Genomic DNA, 19,406 nt, shown 5'->3' on the forward strand with positions numbered 1-19,406 from the left:
CAAAAACATGTCTTTGTCAAACTAATCAAGCTCTATAGAGAGTAGAAGCTGGTTTTTTTACTTCGAAAATAGTGAAAATAGATTTCTTTATTCTTTCTTTCATCTTGCATATGTACGTGAAATGACTGGATGCATGAGTTTAATTAATAAAGTGCACCAATAAAGTAGTATAGTATTGTACTACTACAGCGTAAGCAAGGAGTAATAATTTTAATTTTGAGGAGGTAAGCAAGACATACATGTGGAGAAGCTAAATTTTCTCATTATGTCTGCCATGGAATGTTGATATTGACATTTTTAAAAAAATGAGATGTTGACAATTAACAATAATGTACAATTCTTTAGATTTTGTTTGTAATCATCTCTCAAATGTAGTAGTAGAAGTATTGAAATGTTTTGGTATACACCAAAAATGTAGTAAAGTGACGCAAATCTTTAAGAGCATTAAGATGGGAATAAAAACATAACCTAAATGCTTCTGTGCCTGCAAATAGAGAGATCAAGAAGGAAACACAGATAGCAGAGATAAAAGGAGAAAGGTATTCATGAAGCTTTTTCAAGTTGCTAAGAATTTCAGTTGCTATCATTGGTAATATAATAAAGTAGATCACCAAATAGTTAGTTACTGTTGTATGTACATTGAGAATCGAGCACTTAATTATGAGTTGTGTGCAATCACTATTCACCAAGTTTTTTAATTTATGTAACACATTTTTCAAATTACAACAGTTTGATTACTGCTCTAGAGTTTCTAGTGTTTGACTAATGTATGTTATTTTAATGAGGGCTTTTTTTGAGTTATTGGTGGTTTATGGATGAACTTATAAAATGAGACGGAAAAAACTTTATTTACCCAGTGGGTCAACAACCCACTACTAATATAAATGAATAAATAGTGAAATTTAACTCATCAGTTCTAATAGTTTTTTAATGCTCTATTTTTAGTGGGTTAACTACCCACCGAGTAGATGTAGCATTGCCCAAAATGAGACCTTGGTTAGTAAGTAATACAAAAAAAAAGTTAATTTCTACTATTCTTGTACTCGTTTTCTCTTTTTCTTTTTTTGAAACCACATACATGTTTCGCTACAACTTTGCAATATTAAACAAAAGATCTATAATAACAACATCCTAACATTGCAATAATGAGCCTCAATTTTGAAACACAAATTGGCAACACAACTACCACATACCACAGACCACAATACCTATAATTATTATTCAAACAGAAATTCACTGAGAATAACAAAATTGAAAAATTAAAAATAACATTAAAGACAACAGAACCAACAAAATTCAGATTTCACAATTACAAGAACCAATAATATGAAATTAATCAACAACAATCTGATTTTTTAAGGGAACAACTATCTGAGTTCACAATACTTAATCAAATTTTTAGGAAAAAAATAATTATAATTATGCATGAAAATAATATGATAATTAGAAAATTATAACGAAGAATTAGATTGATGAATGTATAGTACTTAGTTGTTACTATGAAAAAATACAGTGTGTTATTGAAATTCTAAAATACTTATAATAATTCTTGGTTGATTCAGAATTTCCAAAATCAAAAAAATTCAAATAAAAAACAACATTACAGAGAAAAGAGTGAAATGACCCAAATATATTGAGCATTTGTATATTTTCGCCAAACAAATTGCAATTGAATTTTATTTGGAATTGGAGAATAAATTGGAAACGAAGTTGGAATTTGGAATTGAATTGAAAAACTAGTCCAAGAATTGAATAAGAAACTGAAGTTGATTGAAGGAGTTTTTTTTTTTTATAAAGTACAAAATCCTTTTCTCAAGGTGTTTTCCTAAGTTATAATCAAACTTTAAAAGATGAAAAAGACTCTTGTGAGTTGCTGAGGTTATAACCGTTGCTGTATTGGGCAGATTGTGTCCTAATTTTGATAGATGACCTGCAACTTAATTTGTTTCTCGAAATATGTGTGCGAACTTGATCGTCCGAAATCCTTTACTAATTTGGAGAATATCCTTTATGAGATAGTCAAGCTTCCAGGGGCAGTTGAACTTCCCTTAAAGGATGCTGATAAGGACTTGGTTATTGCCTTCAATCAAAAGGTCCAAATTTCGGACTATCAAGTTCGCACACATAATTCAAAGAAGACCTTTGGCAATGAGAAGACCTTCTCGGAGAGCAAGAGCTTTAGCCGTTAGAGGAGTGGTACGTCCAAATTTAAATGCACTTGTATTTAGGACCTCTTCAGTCGGAGTGCATAGCACAATAATGCCTGCAGTTGAGGATATTTGGTTATCTGACCCATCAAAGTTGAGTTTGATAGTATTGGGCGGTGGGCAGATCCATTGAACACAAATATTTTTGAGGTACTTGCAAACTTGAAATGGGTTGTTAGTAATAAAATCTTCTGTAGTTTTGGCTTGCCATTCAGTGGAGCTATATTTTGCTCTATATAGAATTCTATGAAAAGAAAATAGTCATTATTAAAAATGAGAAGATTTTGCTATTTCCATATACTCCATAGAATTGATATGACTTTTGGGATGGAAGGGTTTTTTTTTGAATGAAGGAGTAGCAAACATTGGTCAATATCCTGGTTTGGAAATTTGCCTTGAATGAAGCTTTGAACATCTGAGGAGTTCCAGTATCTCTTAATAGTAGAGCATTGGCCAAATATATGATTTCTTGATTCTAGTTGGCTGTTGCAGATATGACAATATGAAATATCAGTGATATTTCGTTTTACCAAGTTGTCACGAGTAGGCAGACCGTTTTTGAAGCATTTGCCATATGAAAACTTTTAAGTTTGCGGAGACGTCTATATTCCAAATCCAATTAAAAAGCCGTTTGGATTTTAGGAAACTATTAGAGTCATGAGCAAGCCAAGTGGCTTACTTGATTGAGAAATTTCTGTTAATTGTAGGTCCCCACACCGGGATATCTAACTGCTCCTGTTTTGGAATAGGTGTACCCAATAATCCCCTTAACTCTTTATTATTATATGCATGGAGGTAATTGCCCGACAACTTTCGACAGCAGCCCAAAATCCTAAATTTGGCGTTGGGTTTGAAGTTGCACCACAAACTCAAAAATTACTTGGCTTATTGTTTGTCGACGACTGCCTAATTTTTGGCAAAGCAACTCTAACATCCATGAACAACCTTAAACAAGTTCTAGATAATTTTTGTAGTGCTTCAGGCCCAGCTTATTATTTATCATAAGTCTTCGATCATTTTCTCTAAACACACACCTCCAATACGAAAACATCAAATTGCAAGCAACCTTCATATGCAACCAAAAATGTCACTCGAAATGCCTCACACAAGACTTTCATGACCTATTGGAGAAAACTAACAAAAAGTTCAACTCGTGGTCTAACATGTTTCTATCCAAGGCTAGACGGATAATATTAATCCAAAACTCCCTTGAAGCAACCCCTTCCTTTGTCATGGCCTCATTAAAAGTCCCAAATAAAATTGCTAAATCTCTAGATACCCTTAATCAGAATTTTTTCTAGAAAAACTCCTCCAAGTCACAAGGTATCCCACTCATTTCTTGGGATAAATCTGTCAACCCAAATCAATTTTTTTTTTATATAAAGTAAAAGGAGGAAATTAGGAAATCCTTTTTTCAAGGAAATTTCCGTTGCTGATTGAAGGAGTAAGTAATAGCCGTCCAAAAGAAGTTTCATACTAAAATCAATTGACATTAGTATGAGTAACTCCTCTACCTCATATTATGGTACTTTTTCTCGTCTTTGTTCAATATGGAACAACTCACAAGTCAAATGGACACAACATATATAAGGTTCAACAGATAACACCATTTTCTGAACAGTATTTTGAAGGTTGCATGGATAAGTAAATTTAGTCATGCATGGAATTTTATTAGTTCATTAATTAGCTTATGTAGTTTCAACCATTTCGTACGTGTAAATTGTATGTTAAATTGAAGAACCATTAACTGTATTTTAAAGTGTATCACCAGATTTCTTTCAAAAAAAAATAATTACCAGAAGACTTGAACAAAAACAGTGAAACACTCTCATCAGTCTCATGTCATCATGTGCATATTTGTGATTCAGTTTTTTTCTTTTTCCATTCACTTGTTTAAGATATAACTTATGCACCTGAACTTTACTCAAACAAACTTGCCATTTCTATAGGTCTTAAATTCAACTTACCATAACTCACATTAATTCAAAACATGTCAGCTTATTAAGTATGATGATTGATGAGATAACAGTTTTTGATAATGGAAATTTTTTTAAAAGAAGTATTGAGTGAATGAATGAGTTATGAGTGAGCAGTTGAGAGAAGTAAATGGAGTAAGCATCTGACAAAATATTAATTTTGGAGTCATTGGGAAATGAAAGCCTCTCTCTCCTCTCTTCTCTCTCCTTCATCCTGTGTAGGCTGTGTGTGTGTGTGATGTCTGATGATCTTTCTGAGTCTCTGAGTGAGTTTCAGATGTATCAGCATAAGTCTTGGGGAGCTTTCTCTTCTGCTCTTTCTTTTATTTCACAGGTTTCTGTCTTTTTAGGAGGAGACCATTTACTTTCTTTTTTTAAGTTAAATTTATATGGAGAATATGTTCTCTTCTCTGTTAAACTTAAACAAGAGAAAAGAGGATGATGAGGCCGATTCTATATCAAGATTATTCTTTTTTTATTTTTTTTTAATGTATAGGCTCGTTTTCTAAATACTCCTAAAGTCGTGTTTTTTGGACTTATTTTCATTTCAATTTATTTAATTTAGGTTTTATTTAGTTAAGTATATTTTACCTAAATACTCCCTCCGTCCTCTATTAGTTTACTCCTTTCTTTGGGGTACATTTGCCGAGATACTAATTTGAACCTTAATATCTCTAATTTCCGATAAGCAAAAACTACAAAAAGTTGATATTTGGATAATACACATTGAGACGAATCCAACAAGATCTCACATGACTATATTTTTCCTTAAATACAAATTACAAGAGATAGTCAAAGTCATGTATGTGAATATTGTCAAAAGTCAAAAAGGGTAAACTAATAGAGGACGGAGGGAGGAGACTAAACTGGAATGATTTCGCTTGATTTGCTATCTTTTTTGTCATGTGCAGTCACTAACCTTAACTAATTTTTGATCAAACTATATGTACTTAAATTAATTTTAGAATGCTGAGAGAACTTATACAATGAAATTTGGGACACATTCAATGTTTTCTTTTTGGTGTTAGAGAAATACTATGTGATGTAATGTAGGTCAGAATTGATCCCAAGTCTTGGATTCTACAAAACTTCATAAACTAAATTATACGACATCCAATGTTGGTAGAGGTGATCATGGGTCGGGTCTAATCACGCTTAAAAAATTGCCCATTAGTCGGGTCAGACCAAAAAATAGACTAAAAAATCAATCTTCACTTTCACAAAACCGGGCCCAAAACAAAAAAAATGGGATCGGGCCAAAAAATCTACCCAAACCTCACCCCAAAAATCGGGTCGGATTGGGCTGATTTGATCAGGTCTAAATGTTGGTTTAAGGAAATATGCGAGAGTCAAAATGGTTTGAACTAAGCCAAATAGTACTCCCTCCGTTTCATATTAATCTACACACTTTGACATTTTATACTATTCACAAATTTCACTTTTACCATCATTTGTGATTTATACGCGGATGAAAATATGTCATGTGGATCTTGTTAGATTTATCATAATGTATTTTATTAAGTGTTTTTATAATTTTTACAGATACAAAACTAAAGATATATGTCCCCAATGTTTTGCTTTGGCATGCATGAAAAGTGTAAGTGTGTAGATCAAAATGAAACAGAGTAAGTATATATTTATCAGATAAATTAAATATTTTCATAAGTGAATGAATCATTAAATTTGAGGAACTGACCTTCCATCAAGATCATCCCCAATTTTCAGAGTTAGAGAAGCAAGTTAAATGCAGGAGTGAAGATTTTGTGCACTTGATGAAACTTGCTAAATTTAGCTAATTGGATATGTTCAAAATTCTTGTTAACAGATTGCAATATGTACAAAGAAAGAGAGACAATTATTTGCGGGGATGTTTGATAACTTCAAGCATAATACGAATGGATGCGCTGCAGTAGTAGTTTTGTCTAGGAGTAGCTTATGTAAGTCTATGATCACTCAATCCATCAAATCTAATCAATTTTTTTCTTTGCTATGATCTCTAATTGCCACAATTAGTTTCTCCCATGGTTTTGTCTGATGTTTAAAACATTGTCTTCTAAAAATAGCCTCTTTTAGCTCCAATAATATAGCAGCCTTTTTGTATAACTTTATATGTTGATTTAGATTTGAGTTCCAGATCTAAGCAATACAAGATAACTAAAGTAACGATTTACTGTACAGGATGTAAGACATAACCTAAGTAATTGCTATAACCCTATAACTTGATTGTGTTCTTCCATATATGCTGACGAGATTGGTGGAGTGACTATATGGAACTCCTACATTATCAACTAATAAAGAAATTCCTCTACAAGAATAAGTAGAGGTGGGCATGGGCCGGACCGGGCCTGTTTACGGGCTCGGCCCGCGGGCTTGAGTAAATGGCGGTCCGGGCCCATGAGTGCCGGACCGGGCTTGAAATTTTAAAAATTGTCCACGGGCCCGCGGGTCGGACTCGTGCTTCCCACGGGCCGGCCCATGTTTTATGTTGTATTTTTAATAGTTTTAGGGTAAAAAACAAAGGAAAGGAGCGTTCGGTTCGCGGGCCGGCCCACGCGGGCACGTGCCAGAAATAAAATTTCTTGACCGTAACAGGCCCGCGGCCCACCTAGCGGACAACGTGCCGGGCCGAGCCTCGAGTGGGCTCGTGCCGGGCCGGGACCAAATCGTGCCGGCTCGGCCCGTACCCACCTCTTGAATAAGAGTTACACATCGATCACAAACGAGCTTGGTTTGACATCTTATTTTTACTCCCACGGGTATTCTAGTAATTTTATAGGATAAAGGTATAAAAGTACTCCCTCCATCCCATAATAATCCCTCCGTGGCTTCGTCCCACAACATAGTGCTCACTTCTCCTTTTTCACAAGAATTAAGGAAAATGGAAGGAGTTTTAGGATTTCAAAAACATATATTTAAGTAAATGTTCATTGGGTATTTTTGTCTTGGAATTTTTTTTTTTTTTCTTCTTTTCCTTTAAAATAAAATGAAAGAGCAATAAATATTCCTTGGAATGGTGTAAAACAATAAAAAGGGGCACATATTTTAAAAGAAAGTAGGGGTATTTAGGAAAGTTTTATGTAGACATAAAGGATAATTTAGTCCAAACAAATTGATAAAAAAGAAATAGGCAGAATATTTTGGGACACCCAAAAAAGAATGCAAATGCAAGCACTATATTATGGGACGGAGAAAGTATAATACTTGTTTCTTTCTTTTGAAGTCAAACTTTAAAATTTTTGACCAAATATTCTCATTAATATATACTACCTCCGTATTTTTTTAGTTGCACCATTTGCCTTTTTGGCACTATTCATCAACCAACTTTGTTAAACTATCTCGCACCATTATATAAGAAAAAAAATATAGTCAAGTGGGCTCTTGTTAGATTCGTCACAATACGAGAATTCCAAATATCATATTTTTATAATTTTTACTTATACCCATTAAAAGACATTAACGTTCAAAGAAGCCTCTCGGCAAATATGAAAAAGCAAGTAGTGCAACTAAAAAAATACAAAGGTAGTACATTAAACATATTCATGTAGGATGTTTTTAGGTTTGCCTCAATATGTACTTTCATAAATCAACTTTTTATATTTTTTTATTAATATGAAATTGAAGATATCAAAGATTAAAAATATAACTTAGAGACCGTGCAAAACAGTCAAATTGATTGTTACTACTTCTGTCCCAAAATATAGTTCCCATTTTCTTATTAGGTGTCCCAAAATATAGTTCACATTTCTATAAATGAGTAACAAATTCTGCCTAAAACACCCTCATTAGGTTTTAAAAATTCCAGTTTTGTTCTCATTTTACTATGGGATATTAGGCCCTTATTTAATGCAAAACTAGTTATTATGCCCGGGCTACGCCCCGTGTAAGAAAAAAATTCATTTATTAATATTATAATTTAAGATGATAACACTAAATGTTATTTGGTCTAGTGGTTAAGACTTTAGTATATGTTATTGAGGTCTTGAGATCAAATCCTATATTATGCAATTTTTAATCTTTTTATTTTGTGGATTACATGGTGTAAAACTCCCTTAGGGAGAGCGCCACGTGGCACCGTTTCTTGTTTGCGCACGCCTTTTAATATATTACTATAGATGGGATCTCATTTCAGAAGTTCTCAATTTTTTGTAGGTTATTAATTGTCTCCGTTAATCAGTTTTTATGAAGTGGAGCTTCCTCTATTTTCATCCGCGAAGTTGGCTTTATTATTCTAGTAATTTTATTTTAAAAAATCCAATAACTACCCAATAGCTTTCCAATGCAAAACCAAGATTCACTTTGCATAAATTACCGTGAAAAAAAGAAAAATAGTAACTATATATATTTTGGGACGGAGAGAGTATATGATATCGAACACGTAACCTTTGAAAGGAAATTTGAGAGCTTAACCATTGATCCAACATAACATCTTTGATTAATATTTCAAAATAAAATATAATAAGATTTGTAATTATATCTCAATTAAAACTATACAAGTAATTAGATATTTAACACATTAATGGTAATGATAATAGACTATTGTGGTCAATTTTTTCCTCACAAGATAAAACTCTAAGAAAAGAAACAATCCGGAGCATCGCCCGAGACACTTACTAGTTTGTGTTATTAATATGAAACCGAGGCGATTAGTTAAAAGCACCCAAAAACTCAAAAGTATTAGTCTAAACATGCTCGTAATCCAAAAAAAGCTGACAAATTGAGTGATTATTAAATGGCCTGAAAATTTACAATGCGTTCATTTTTTTAGTCAAAATTTAGAGGTTTCATACTTTCATAAAATCAACAAGTAGTTGTAGTCTTGTAGAGCCATACATAAAAGCTTCTTCCACATAAGTCAAAACTTTTTAATAGTCGTCCTGTTGGCTGTTGTGAACATTTGTTTCTGCGACAAACCGTGCGATGCGAGTATTGGTCTGGTCTAGGGAACTAGCCAACTAGGTAATAGGTATGTCTGTCTTGAGTCTTGACGGTGGACACAGCCACACAGGTAAGAAAAAACTCAACAACTAGTTTTGTTTCTTTAGTTGGTAAGACAAAACCACTCACTGCTATAAGGAATCCCTCGTACACCCGGGCATATCTATAATACTTTCTCCGTTTCTTTTTACTCGCTACACTTCTCATTTCACGGACTCCTAGGCAATTTTTGGAGAAGAGAGAGGTAGAGAGTAAAAAGAAAAGTGACCTATATGGGAGGAGAGTGATAGAGAGAGTTTATTGCCCAAAAAAGAAGTGTAGCAAGTAATGTGAAACTTCCCATAATGGAAAGTGTAGCAAGTAAAAAGAACGGAGGAAGTAATTTTTTTCTTTAAGGGAAATGAGAAACCTAACGAATTAACATCTTACATAGATATAACCAATTAAATTTTTAGTTTAGGCTTTTGAAATTTGATAACATGACCTTGAACTCTTGAAGTTAAGAGGTTGAACCTTTATTATAAGTCTTACTTCAAAAAATTTATCATAGATTCGGGTGTACTGTGAGTATGTATGCCAAAAACTATTTTTCTGCTTATTATTGCTCATTTAAAATCATTCAAATGAGAAAAGGGTAATAAAAAAAAGAGGCTCCAAATGAGCAAAAATTAATCTTGCATATACCATGAACATAATACACTCGAATGTATGACAAATAAACTCGGCCTTGGTATCATACTCAGGTCTCAACTCTCATAAAGTCATGGGTTATCCATTATATAGGAGAAATTCAACACCTACATTATTTCATTGAAGCGAATACTTATATCAATTTACTACGTGAAAAGGTTGTGATACTAAAAGCACCCAAATTAAAAAATATGAATTTCAATTTTTTTAGAGTAATTCCTAAAAATTTGAATTAAAAAAATTCTATTTTATATTAGAATCAAAGAAACAATCTTCAATTGCTAAGCCTCGAAGAGGACCTAGTTCAACTTTAGTGGAGAACATATATCAAAATTAATACCTTTCGTAATTACAAAAATAAGTGATGTCTTTAATTATTTTTAATTAAAAGCATTGATACAATTTACTCATAAATGCACTGATTCACAATATATTAGGAGTACCTTTGAATGTTATTTACTCATAAATGCATTGATTCACAATATATTAAGAGTAATTGTGAATATTATTTTTTACTCCTTCCGTCCTCAAGTGATTGTCTTGTTATCTTAAACCTCATTCACTAAATAAAATATTTAGTAATTATTATCTTTCATGCTCTCCCCTTATATTCAGAGCTGTCAAAAGTTGACACGACACAACAACACGATGCGAACCGGATAAAAAAAAAAGGGTTAGCATCAAACTTTTGTTTACAAGTTTATATATACTGGTCAATACACGTTTTACCATTTAGTAAGTGGGTTGGGTTAGTATTAAGTTTTTCAGCCCAAAGCTGACACTTACTTTACAAGTTTAACTAAAACATACAAGAAAATTCAACATTTTAGCGTCATTTAAGGTATAAGTTGGCAAAACATTCATGAGTTTCTTAAATCTATCTGATATACTAGCAAGTTATTACCTAAATAAACATGAATCGATAAATAGTATACATAAAAAAATCAATTTATTTAGAAATTTTGAATAAATAGGTTAAATGGATTGATTCGAGTACCCGCTTGATTAAATGGATTGGGTTAGTATTAAGGAATTTCGACAAGATTAGCTAAACGAGTCGAATTAGTATCCCTTTTGCCACATTAATAAATGACAAACACAAAACAGACGTGACACGATCTATTTGACAATTCTACTTAACTCATATAATGTGGGACCCTCCATAAACCTCCTCTATTACTTTATCAATTTTTTAATTTTTATTTTACTTTATCCATCAGAACAAACTAAAATTCTCTACGGTTTACACTAAACATGCCCAAATCTAAGAGAAAAAGGATGAATGGATTATATCACTGCCTTATTTTATACCTCAAATTTCAATTCTTCTACTTTTATGGCTCACAAGAACAAAACATAAACAAACCTAACCTCATATCTCCTGTTTTAAGGGTGAGCGGTACTTTATGGGGGAAGGGGAACAAGTGAGCCCAGTCAAGTTATGGCAAATGGTCCAATCTAATAATAATCAGCCTTTTCAAATGATCTGCTGCCCATCCTTGGTCAAACCAAGACAATGGGCACGGAAAGTGGGACTATTTTCCATCACTCCATCCAGGAGCAATGACACATAACAAATCTCGAGCATTTCTTTACATTGATCATATTTATGAGTATTTTCAAACTTTATTTGGTAAATAAAATTTGAGTTTTGGCATTAGATAGAAAAATAAAATCAATCACCAGAGATGTATGGAGAGCTTGTGCTAACCGCTAATCATATAAATTGGACCCTAACAAAAAAATATATTATACACAATTCTAAACACAGAAATGCATAAACAGTGAAGGACTTAAATTGTGAGTATGAAGCAAGTGGCTAACTCAAACAGTAAATTTCACATTGTTGGGCCATTTGAAATCAGAGACCTTGTGCTTCCGATCATCTTGCAATTTGCAGACCTTCATAGACGACCCTACCAATCGCGAGTAATGGTCAAAGAGTTCTTCTATCTACCAGCCCACTTTCCCATTACTTAAACAAAAGACCGGATGAAACAGACTGAAGCAGATCAGAACGGGGGAGGGACCAACATTACAGCAGCAAGAGAGAATCATTTGGTTAATGTGTAGAAGAATACAAGTTTATACACTCTGCAAACCGTCTAGGCATCAGTACTCTATGTAAATCAAATTCTTTACACAATTAGAATTATCTACTTAGACTCAAAACCTATATGGTAATATGGATACTATCAACACACCAAAATCTCTATATCCATTTGGGCAAAAAAATGTACCTTTGTATATTTTTGTATATACTTGACTACCAACGCGGGAAGTTTCGTCGAGAAGCAAGTCTGACGTGCACCAAAGCCAATTCCGAAAGAGCACGAGGAAGGCTAAAAGAACAAAAAGAGCGAAAAGATGATGACAAACACCACCCTTTCTTCTATTACTAATTTGTTAGCACTAAGTGGGAAAATTAGTGCCAGAAAATTTAAGAGATATGAGATGAGGGAAACCCAACAAAAAAGCTGAACTTTACACTATGAGAGACGAAGAGCTATCTGTTCAATAAGTGTTCTCTTCTGGGAGGAGTTGATAATTCCTTTAGACTCAGCATCAAACAAAACCTCGGACATCACTGCAGCTGCATGGGCTCTAGGTTCTTCAGATGCCTTCCTTAACATAAACACCTACAGTTGCAAGTGATCCAAATATGTTAAGAGGCATCCCCAAATTTTTATCTCTTCCCTCTTTTAGTACTTTATAAGGTATATGACTATTACTCTTGGCCCGTTCGGTAGTTGGTCATAAATGGTGGTAATGGGAATTAATTTGTGTGTAAATTTGTGCAAAATATCATTGTCCATTCCCATTGTAATGCTAATTTATCCTAAAGTGTCCACTTTCCTTCTTGAATTTTCATCCTCATCCAATACCACCTTGTAGGTGGTAATGAAAATTGCTTCCCCTTAGAGACAAAAACACAAGTTTAGGGGTGAGATTGCTTGCCCATGGAGAAAAAATGCCTCCCCATGGAGATTTTAAGGGTGCTTCCCTGATAAAATTACACTAGAAATTCATTCCCATTACTGCAATTTATTAACGACTACCAAACGGGCCGTTAGAGTCAAATAGTGATGGTACTTTGTAGTAAATTGAAGAATTTCAATCTTGAACACCATTTGTGACCAACATCCATTAATTATTGCTAGCAATAGGTGTATAAACTTATCTGCATGCAATAAGACGCACGTCCTAAACAAAGCAATGATATATGAAAGTTCCACGTCAAGTCCTAGCCAAATTCTAATCAACAAAAATGAAGTTTGAAGTAATACAATTTCCATTTGATGTTAATTTATAATGTTAAAAGAAGGTGATAGGTTCAGAAAAAGGCTAGTGAGTCCAAAATCCAAAGAGGTAAGCTCTTCAAAGGAACATGCAATAAACACAGTAAAGGAAAACAACCATGCAAGAAATAGGCCACGTAAAAGATAAGACCAAGAAGGAGAAAAGAGACGTTGGATATAAAGCTTGTACAAGTGGAAAAGAACGTTGGCGTTAAAGCTTCTAAGAAACCAAAAAGGGATAAGAAAAAAGTTTCACGTTATCATGGGCTGAAACAAATGGACTGGGAAGACATGATCCTATGATCACAGGTTGCATCGACCTTAATATGGTTAGGGTGTCCGTGTGACAGAGTAAATTAAAGTATTAAACTTACTAAATGTCAGAACATACCTGCTTATGGTGTGTTATTTCTAGGTAGCCAGGCTGTAGAATAAATGGTTCCCCATCTATCTGAACAGGGAAAGCGCTGGAAATATGTATTTTTATAACACTCCCTTGGGCCATCCTCCTGGCTTGAGAAAGACCAACCTGTAAAGCATTATGAATTATAAGGCTATTTAATGCACGGGCCATAATCAGATCACATGGGCAAGTTAAGGATGAAGTGAAGCTGGTTTAATTCATCTTGACAAAACAATACTACGTGACATAAACCCATCTCTCTCAACCCCCATACCCCATCCTCACTTCTGGCACAAAAAAACGTGTTTCAATTCTCTCAGCTAATAACTTCACATTACTCTTAATACTAAAATTGGGCTTTTTTACAAATGTATCTGAGGCTAAAATACAGAAATCAATTATAAAAGTGTCAGAAACTATAATAGCATTGTACGTTAAAAGAAAAAGAGAGCTATTGATTGGAAACTGTTAAAGGTCCTTATGCTGGGAGGAAAGAAGAGCTTAAAAGTTAGATAAACACAGCAATAACTTAGCAACTTGTCCATTATTTTATCCCTTCATTTTCTATATAATTGCAGGGAGTACCAAATTAAACAATTCAAAAACTTTTTAGACACAAACCTGCAATTTTCCAAGGTGCCATGCTCCGGAGACGCATACAACCTCAAGCATCTTATCATGCATCGATTGACGAGTGAAATGATCATCATGCTCACCATCACTTTGCCAAAGATCTACACCACCCATGTAGCTACTAATATTGAGAACTATCAGACCTTCCGCATCCTGAAAAAAACAAGTGGTTGCATCATTAATCAGACAGCAAATCCGTAGTTGAATATGGTAAAGGACAGATGAAGTAACTTGCACAACCAACAAGGAGTATGATATACTCCATTTAAGCTAAAAGGTTACCACATACCTTCGGAATCGGGATGTCTTTCCCATCTACTTCAAGCCAAACTTGCCACGGTAAATCTGCACAAGCCCTGTCCATCATGTCTCTGGCACCTTCCTTGGCGTACCGCAACTTGTTCACAAACTGCCAGGAAGTTTTAATCAGTTGACATGTGATGGAGTTACAATAAGTTCAGAGGTGGCCTTGAAGACCACCTTTGACAGTCAACAAAGACCAAGCGCACACATAGACAAAAAATTGCAAAATGCTATCCAGACTGGGATGTTTACTACCTGACTATAGTATTTCTCAGGATTTTCCTCCCGGTTCACATGAAATTCATATGCAACCTTGGCATCACATCCAATACCTGTGAATTTACAAGCAATAATTTAGAGTTCGAAAACAGAAGATACAGAACCACAAAAATCAATAACCTCTCTGTTACGGTGTTACCTAGATAGTTCATCATAAATTTTGAGCGCAATCTATCTGAATTGTCACTCAGGTTTTCTTCTTTAATATTAACTTTCCAGCGATCCACCATTGTAACAGCTGCATGATTAACTTCATGTAAACTATTGCTTAAACCAGGTCCATCAACTTTTGAAAAGCCCCCTCCCCATTGTAGGACCCTTGAGAGATCGTTTCCGGTGCCCAACGGAAGAATAGAAACAGGTGGAGGTGACTCGAAATTAAAATGCTCAATTACATCAAGAACCCATGCAACAGTACCATCTCCACCACATACTAATACTCTAAAATTTGGCACATTGCTAAACAACTTCAGACCAACCTCAGGACCCTGGGAAGAATTCAATTCAAACACCTGCAGTAGAAAGGAATATCAGCCAGGAGCCTAGAACCATAAAAGATGAAATGATGAATATAAAGTGGTAAACTGATATGTCAGCTAAAAATGAAAAAAAGCTCATTTAGTCAATAGCAGAGTACGAGGAGATCACACAGCATTCTGTAGATTTCAAGGCACCCTCTTCTTTTACAAATTTGTCATTACCCTATATCAATTAACAACTAAAAAACCTACATATATGAATCTATTCATAATGCAATACAAAGGTATGAACATTTGCAACAGCTAAAGGGGATGCAAGACAAAGCATGAAACACATCCACGGTTCACAAAATAAACATCTTATTGATGTAGATAATTGGAGATAGGACTAAACAGGTACATTTGAGCAATACAACATAAAAGAGGAAAAAAAATCCACAATATATCAACCACACTATATCATGACTTTTACTTACCTCTTCTTTCAATTCCTTTGTCTTCTTGCTAGTTAGTCATTAGTCAAAGTAAAACAGCAATAAAATGATAATCATGCTTATCAGCCTATGCATTATGCAAGTGAGAGATTGACAAATGCTGAATAGGTTATTAGTTACCTGTGCAGGATTTAACAGCATGTTCAGTCTCCTCCTGAGAGAAGGGCCATTTTGCGCACCACTTCTAGTATTTATAAACACTAAAATAGGTCTAGCATCCTTCGACAAGTCTACTAACTTGTATTTCTTGGTTTGGCCATATGTTACTGTCCCACCCTTTTTCTTTATCAATCCAAGATTGGTTCCCTTTGAGCCAGAAACTTTGCTAGTTCTAGACAAAGAGTCAAAGTTTTTCTCACTGTAGCATTTTTTCAAAGAAGTTATACCTTTAAGCACATAACCAAGTGGGGAATCAGAAGCCGGGACATCCTCAACCTTGCCACTAAGACTACGACTTGATCCATTTCTGTTTCGATGCCGCCTCCGCCGCATCTCCCCACGGACAGTAGATGCTATCATTTCTTCTCTAATTGAGCTTAAACTTCTCATGGATTTTATATCAGTTTCTTTCACACACAGAGGAGAAAGAATAATACCTCTGTGAGGACCCAGATCACAGATATCCCCTGATTCTTTGGACATCTTAGCATGACAAGTGACGTGTATGAGGCGCTGACACCACATACAGTGCCATGTAGGAGAAGCGTCAAGCAAAGGTACACCACAAGGCTCATCACAATAAGAACAAAATGCAGAAGTGTCAGGATTATCATCCATCTTAAACCATCTTTCTGACCAATGGTGTTGCACATGGCTATGACCAGCTTGAGCAAAACATTTACAATCCTTTGCTGCATACTGAGAGCAATAGAAGTGTGCGGCTACACCACAAACAGCACAACGATGAACAGGGGTGTGGAACACTGTCTTTGTCCCTAAATTCTGTGAAAATGACAAAGAAGTCAGGCAAACACAACATGTGGACAGCTGTTCACCAGAACCATAATCTTCAGCCCATGTATGATTTGAAAATGGAACTTTTAGCTTTTTCCATGCTTTTTTCTTTGCTCTAGCAGCAGCTTTAACCCAATTTAGAGATGTTCTTCTCTGCCATTTAAGAAGTGCAAACACAAGAGCTAAAAGTCCAAATGATCCAGTAACCAGCCATCCCAATACATCAGGGCCAAAAGAATCTGATATAGCTAATAGCCTTGAGATTGAAAAATCAAAGTCAAGCATTTTGTATCTGACTTGCACAAATCAGGCTTTGATTATAAAGTGTATATAAGAAAGTCTCCCATAACAGATTTCAACATAACCTGAAGAGAATAAATCATATATAAGAAGCATGGTAGCAATACAAAAAAAGAGCAATGGAATAGAAGAAACAATAAATAGAATTCATTCTTTCAACAAATCTAAAAGAAAAAACCTTATAAATCAAGATACAAAACCAAAGTTTTAAATTCCAGACTTTTAAAATTGATGCTAAGCCATAAGGTCAACAAACACAGAAAAAACAACACAAATTTGTTAAGTAGATGAAGCCAGGGCTGATGTCTCAGTCCTATATTGATTGGCCAAAATCGATAAGCCAATATGCTGATGTCTCAGTCCCACCCCGGTCATCGGAAAAAATTGTCTCGGCAGTAGCATGAACCTCACGATTCACAATCCCAAACAGCACATCTCACAGCTAGAAGTCTATGACCAGTTCAAGTTAGAGACTAAGGATTCAGAAGTTAATCATTTATCAAAGATCCCTAGCATCATACTTATGATATCTTCATTCAAAGTTTCGTAATAGAAAAAAAAGCAGGAGGAAATACCAAACTCAATAAGTTAAACTGACAGCTCTCTGATGTAAACAACTTAAACATGGAGCTCTAAGTTGCTAAATACATATCCAAGCTTCAAACATCTAAAAGAACACTCTCTCCGCAACTAAGCAAAAGCTCAAAATTCAGAACCCCTTCCCACTACCAGTAATGGTAATATCAAGTGCACAGAAATTTGCCGGATTCACAACACCTCTCGTCCATCCTAAACAAGAGCTTCATCCGAGCGATTTAGGGGTAACGACAACATATATATGGCTCCACTGACTAAGTTACGCATCTTCCTAATTGAGAATACTGATTCACAATTAGCTTGTGACTCATTGCCTATGATCTCTCATTCACTTACTAATTTCTGTTTTATTATCCCAAATCCATTGATAAATCGATTCTTTCGCACAACCTCCAACCTTCGAATCGCAATCCTACCGTCCTAAACTATTCAATTCATCAAAAAACAGATGTGTAATAAGATAGGACCAGATTACCTAATAATGCAATTTTGAATTCAAACAGCTGATATCACCAAAAACTCAATACATCATCATTAATAGCTTATCTTTCACCAAATAGCGGCGAGTTCCTAATAATTCCAAATTCACCATTAAATGACTCCTGTCATATAGAAAGGCTAGAATAACCTTAAACAAAGCAATTTCCCTAATAAATAGAATGAAGACGATTTCATTTCCTCCAAAAACAACAGAAATAATGATATCTTCAATATTTTTACAAATTCAGTATGTTCATCTCCTCCGAAAACAGCTAAAAAAACCTAATTACATTAACATTGCAATTTTACGAAGACAAATCAATAGAAATCGAAAAAAAAAATGTCATTGATCTCGAAAAATTCAAACGAAATTACTACGCAATACCAGCAGATCTAACGATTAATACAACAGATCAAACATGAAAAAAAGCAAGAATTAATTAAAAAATTAATAGCGCAGAAAAAGTAGACGAACCTGGCGAAGAATACGTGAGAAAGGAGAAGAAAGCGAGAATCTAGAAAGAGAGAAGAGAGAGAAAGCGTGAAGAGAAGAATATTAGAATGATATTTGAATTGGCGGTAAAAATAGTGTATTAAGAGTGTAAAATTAATAATATTTATAAAAAGTGCTTTGTCAAAAGAAAACGAAGGTTTAGTGCGCAATTAACACGGCAATATTTGAGGGAGGAGGACTGAGGAGGGCGTGGTGACTGGTGTGGTGTGGTGGTGGGTGACCTTCTATGACTTTTATGGCACCGTAATGTATTCGCTCGTTGCTTCGTCTTCCACACTTTTGCAACACGCCCTTCCCCCTTTATATATGGAGTTAAAATGCTATGTTTAGTTCACCTTATTTTTGCTTATTTCAGATCTAATCAGATCAAATCAGATTAGATTAGATTAGAAATATCTATAAATGTCATTTTGCTCAAGCAAATGACAATAAGCTTTTATCAATCAGTTAATTGTTACCAAACACATTTACAAAAAAAATGTCAAATCAACGGTCAAATCTACTGAACAAAAAGTTAAAAACTCTAACATCAAACTCTAAACTCTAACAGCTAAAATCTAAACTTTATTTGTCAAACAGGATCAGCATAGTCCCTCCATCTCAAAAAGAACTCATTTGTGCTACCCTAGCACAGTGCCCACATTTAGAGGCCCATTATAAGCCAAACACCCCCAACCCTTCTCTCTTTAAATCCTAAACAAATGTTTGAGAGTAGGATTTAAACCCTAAACTTTTTTAGGAAAGATAGAAAAACTCGCCATTTAAATCAATTCCAATTCTTACAAATTAATGTTTAATGTTAGAGGTCTTTATTATATAAGCAAATTCCCTTACATGTATAACTACGGTTTTGGGAAGCTTCC

At 34.5% G+C, this 19,406-nt stretch overlaps 1 protein-coding gene across 3 annotated transcripts; it reads right to left on the reverse strand.

The window, feature by feature from the left end:
• Positions 1–11,509: 11,509 nt before the first annotated feature.
• Positions 11,510–18,798, reverse strand: LOC104890552 (diacylglycerol kinase 2). Of its 3 annotated transcripts, XR_007273604.2 has the most exons (10): positions 18,505–18,798; positions 15,819–17,017; positions 14,865–15,237; positions 14,702–14,778; positions 14,433–14,552; positions 14,132–14,296; positions 13,499–13,636; positions 12,297–12,447; positions 12,049–12,150; positions 11,510–11,902 (listed from the first exon to the last, which is right to left on the reverse strand). XR_007273604.2 is itself a non-coding variant. In XM_048643419.2 (9 exons), exons 2-8 carry the CDS (start codon positions 16,935–16,937, stop codon positions 12,298–12,300), a joined length of 2,142 nt encoding a protein of 713 aa, XP_048499376.1. In that variant the 5' UTR covers positions 16,938–17,017; positions 18,505–18,798; the 3' UTR covers positions 11,510–12,150; position 12,297. The 3 variants fall into 3 exon arrangements, 2 of the variants coding, with proteins under 2 accessions (XP_048499376.1, XP_010674383.2); XM_048643419.2 differs by having other exon boundaries at positions 11,510–12,150; XM_010676081.4 differs by having other exon boundaries at positions 11,844–12,447; positions 18,505–18,797.
• Between the last annotated feature and the right edge of the window lie 608 nt (positions 18,799–19,406).

This window comes from Beta vulgaris, chromosome 4 (assembly GCF_026745355.1).
Source record: "Beta vulgaris subsp. vulgaris cultivar EL10 chromosome 4, EL10.2, whole genome shotgun sequence".
In the NCBI taxonomy this organism is placed as follows: domain Eukaryota; kingdom Viridiplantae; phylum Streptophyta; class Magnoliopsida; order Caryophyllales; family Amaranthaceae; genus Beta; species Beta vulgaris.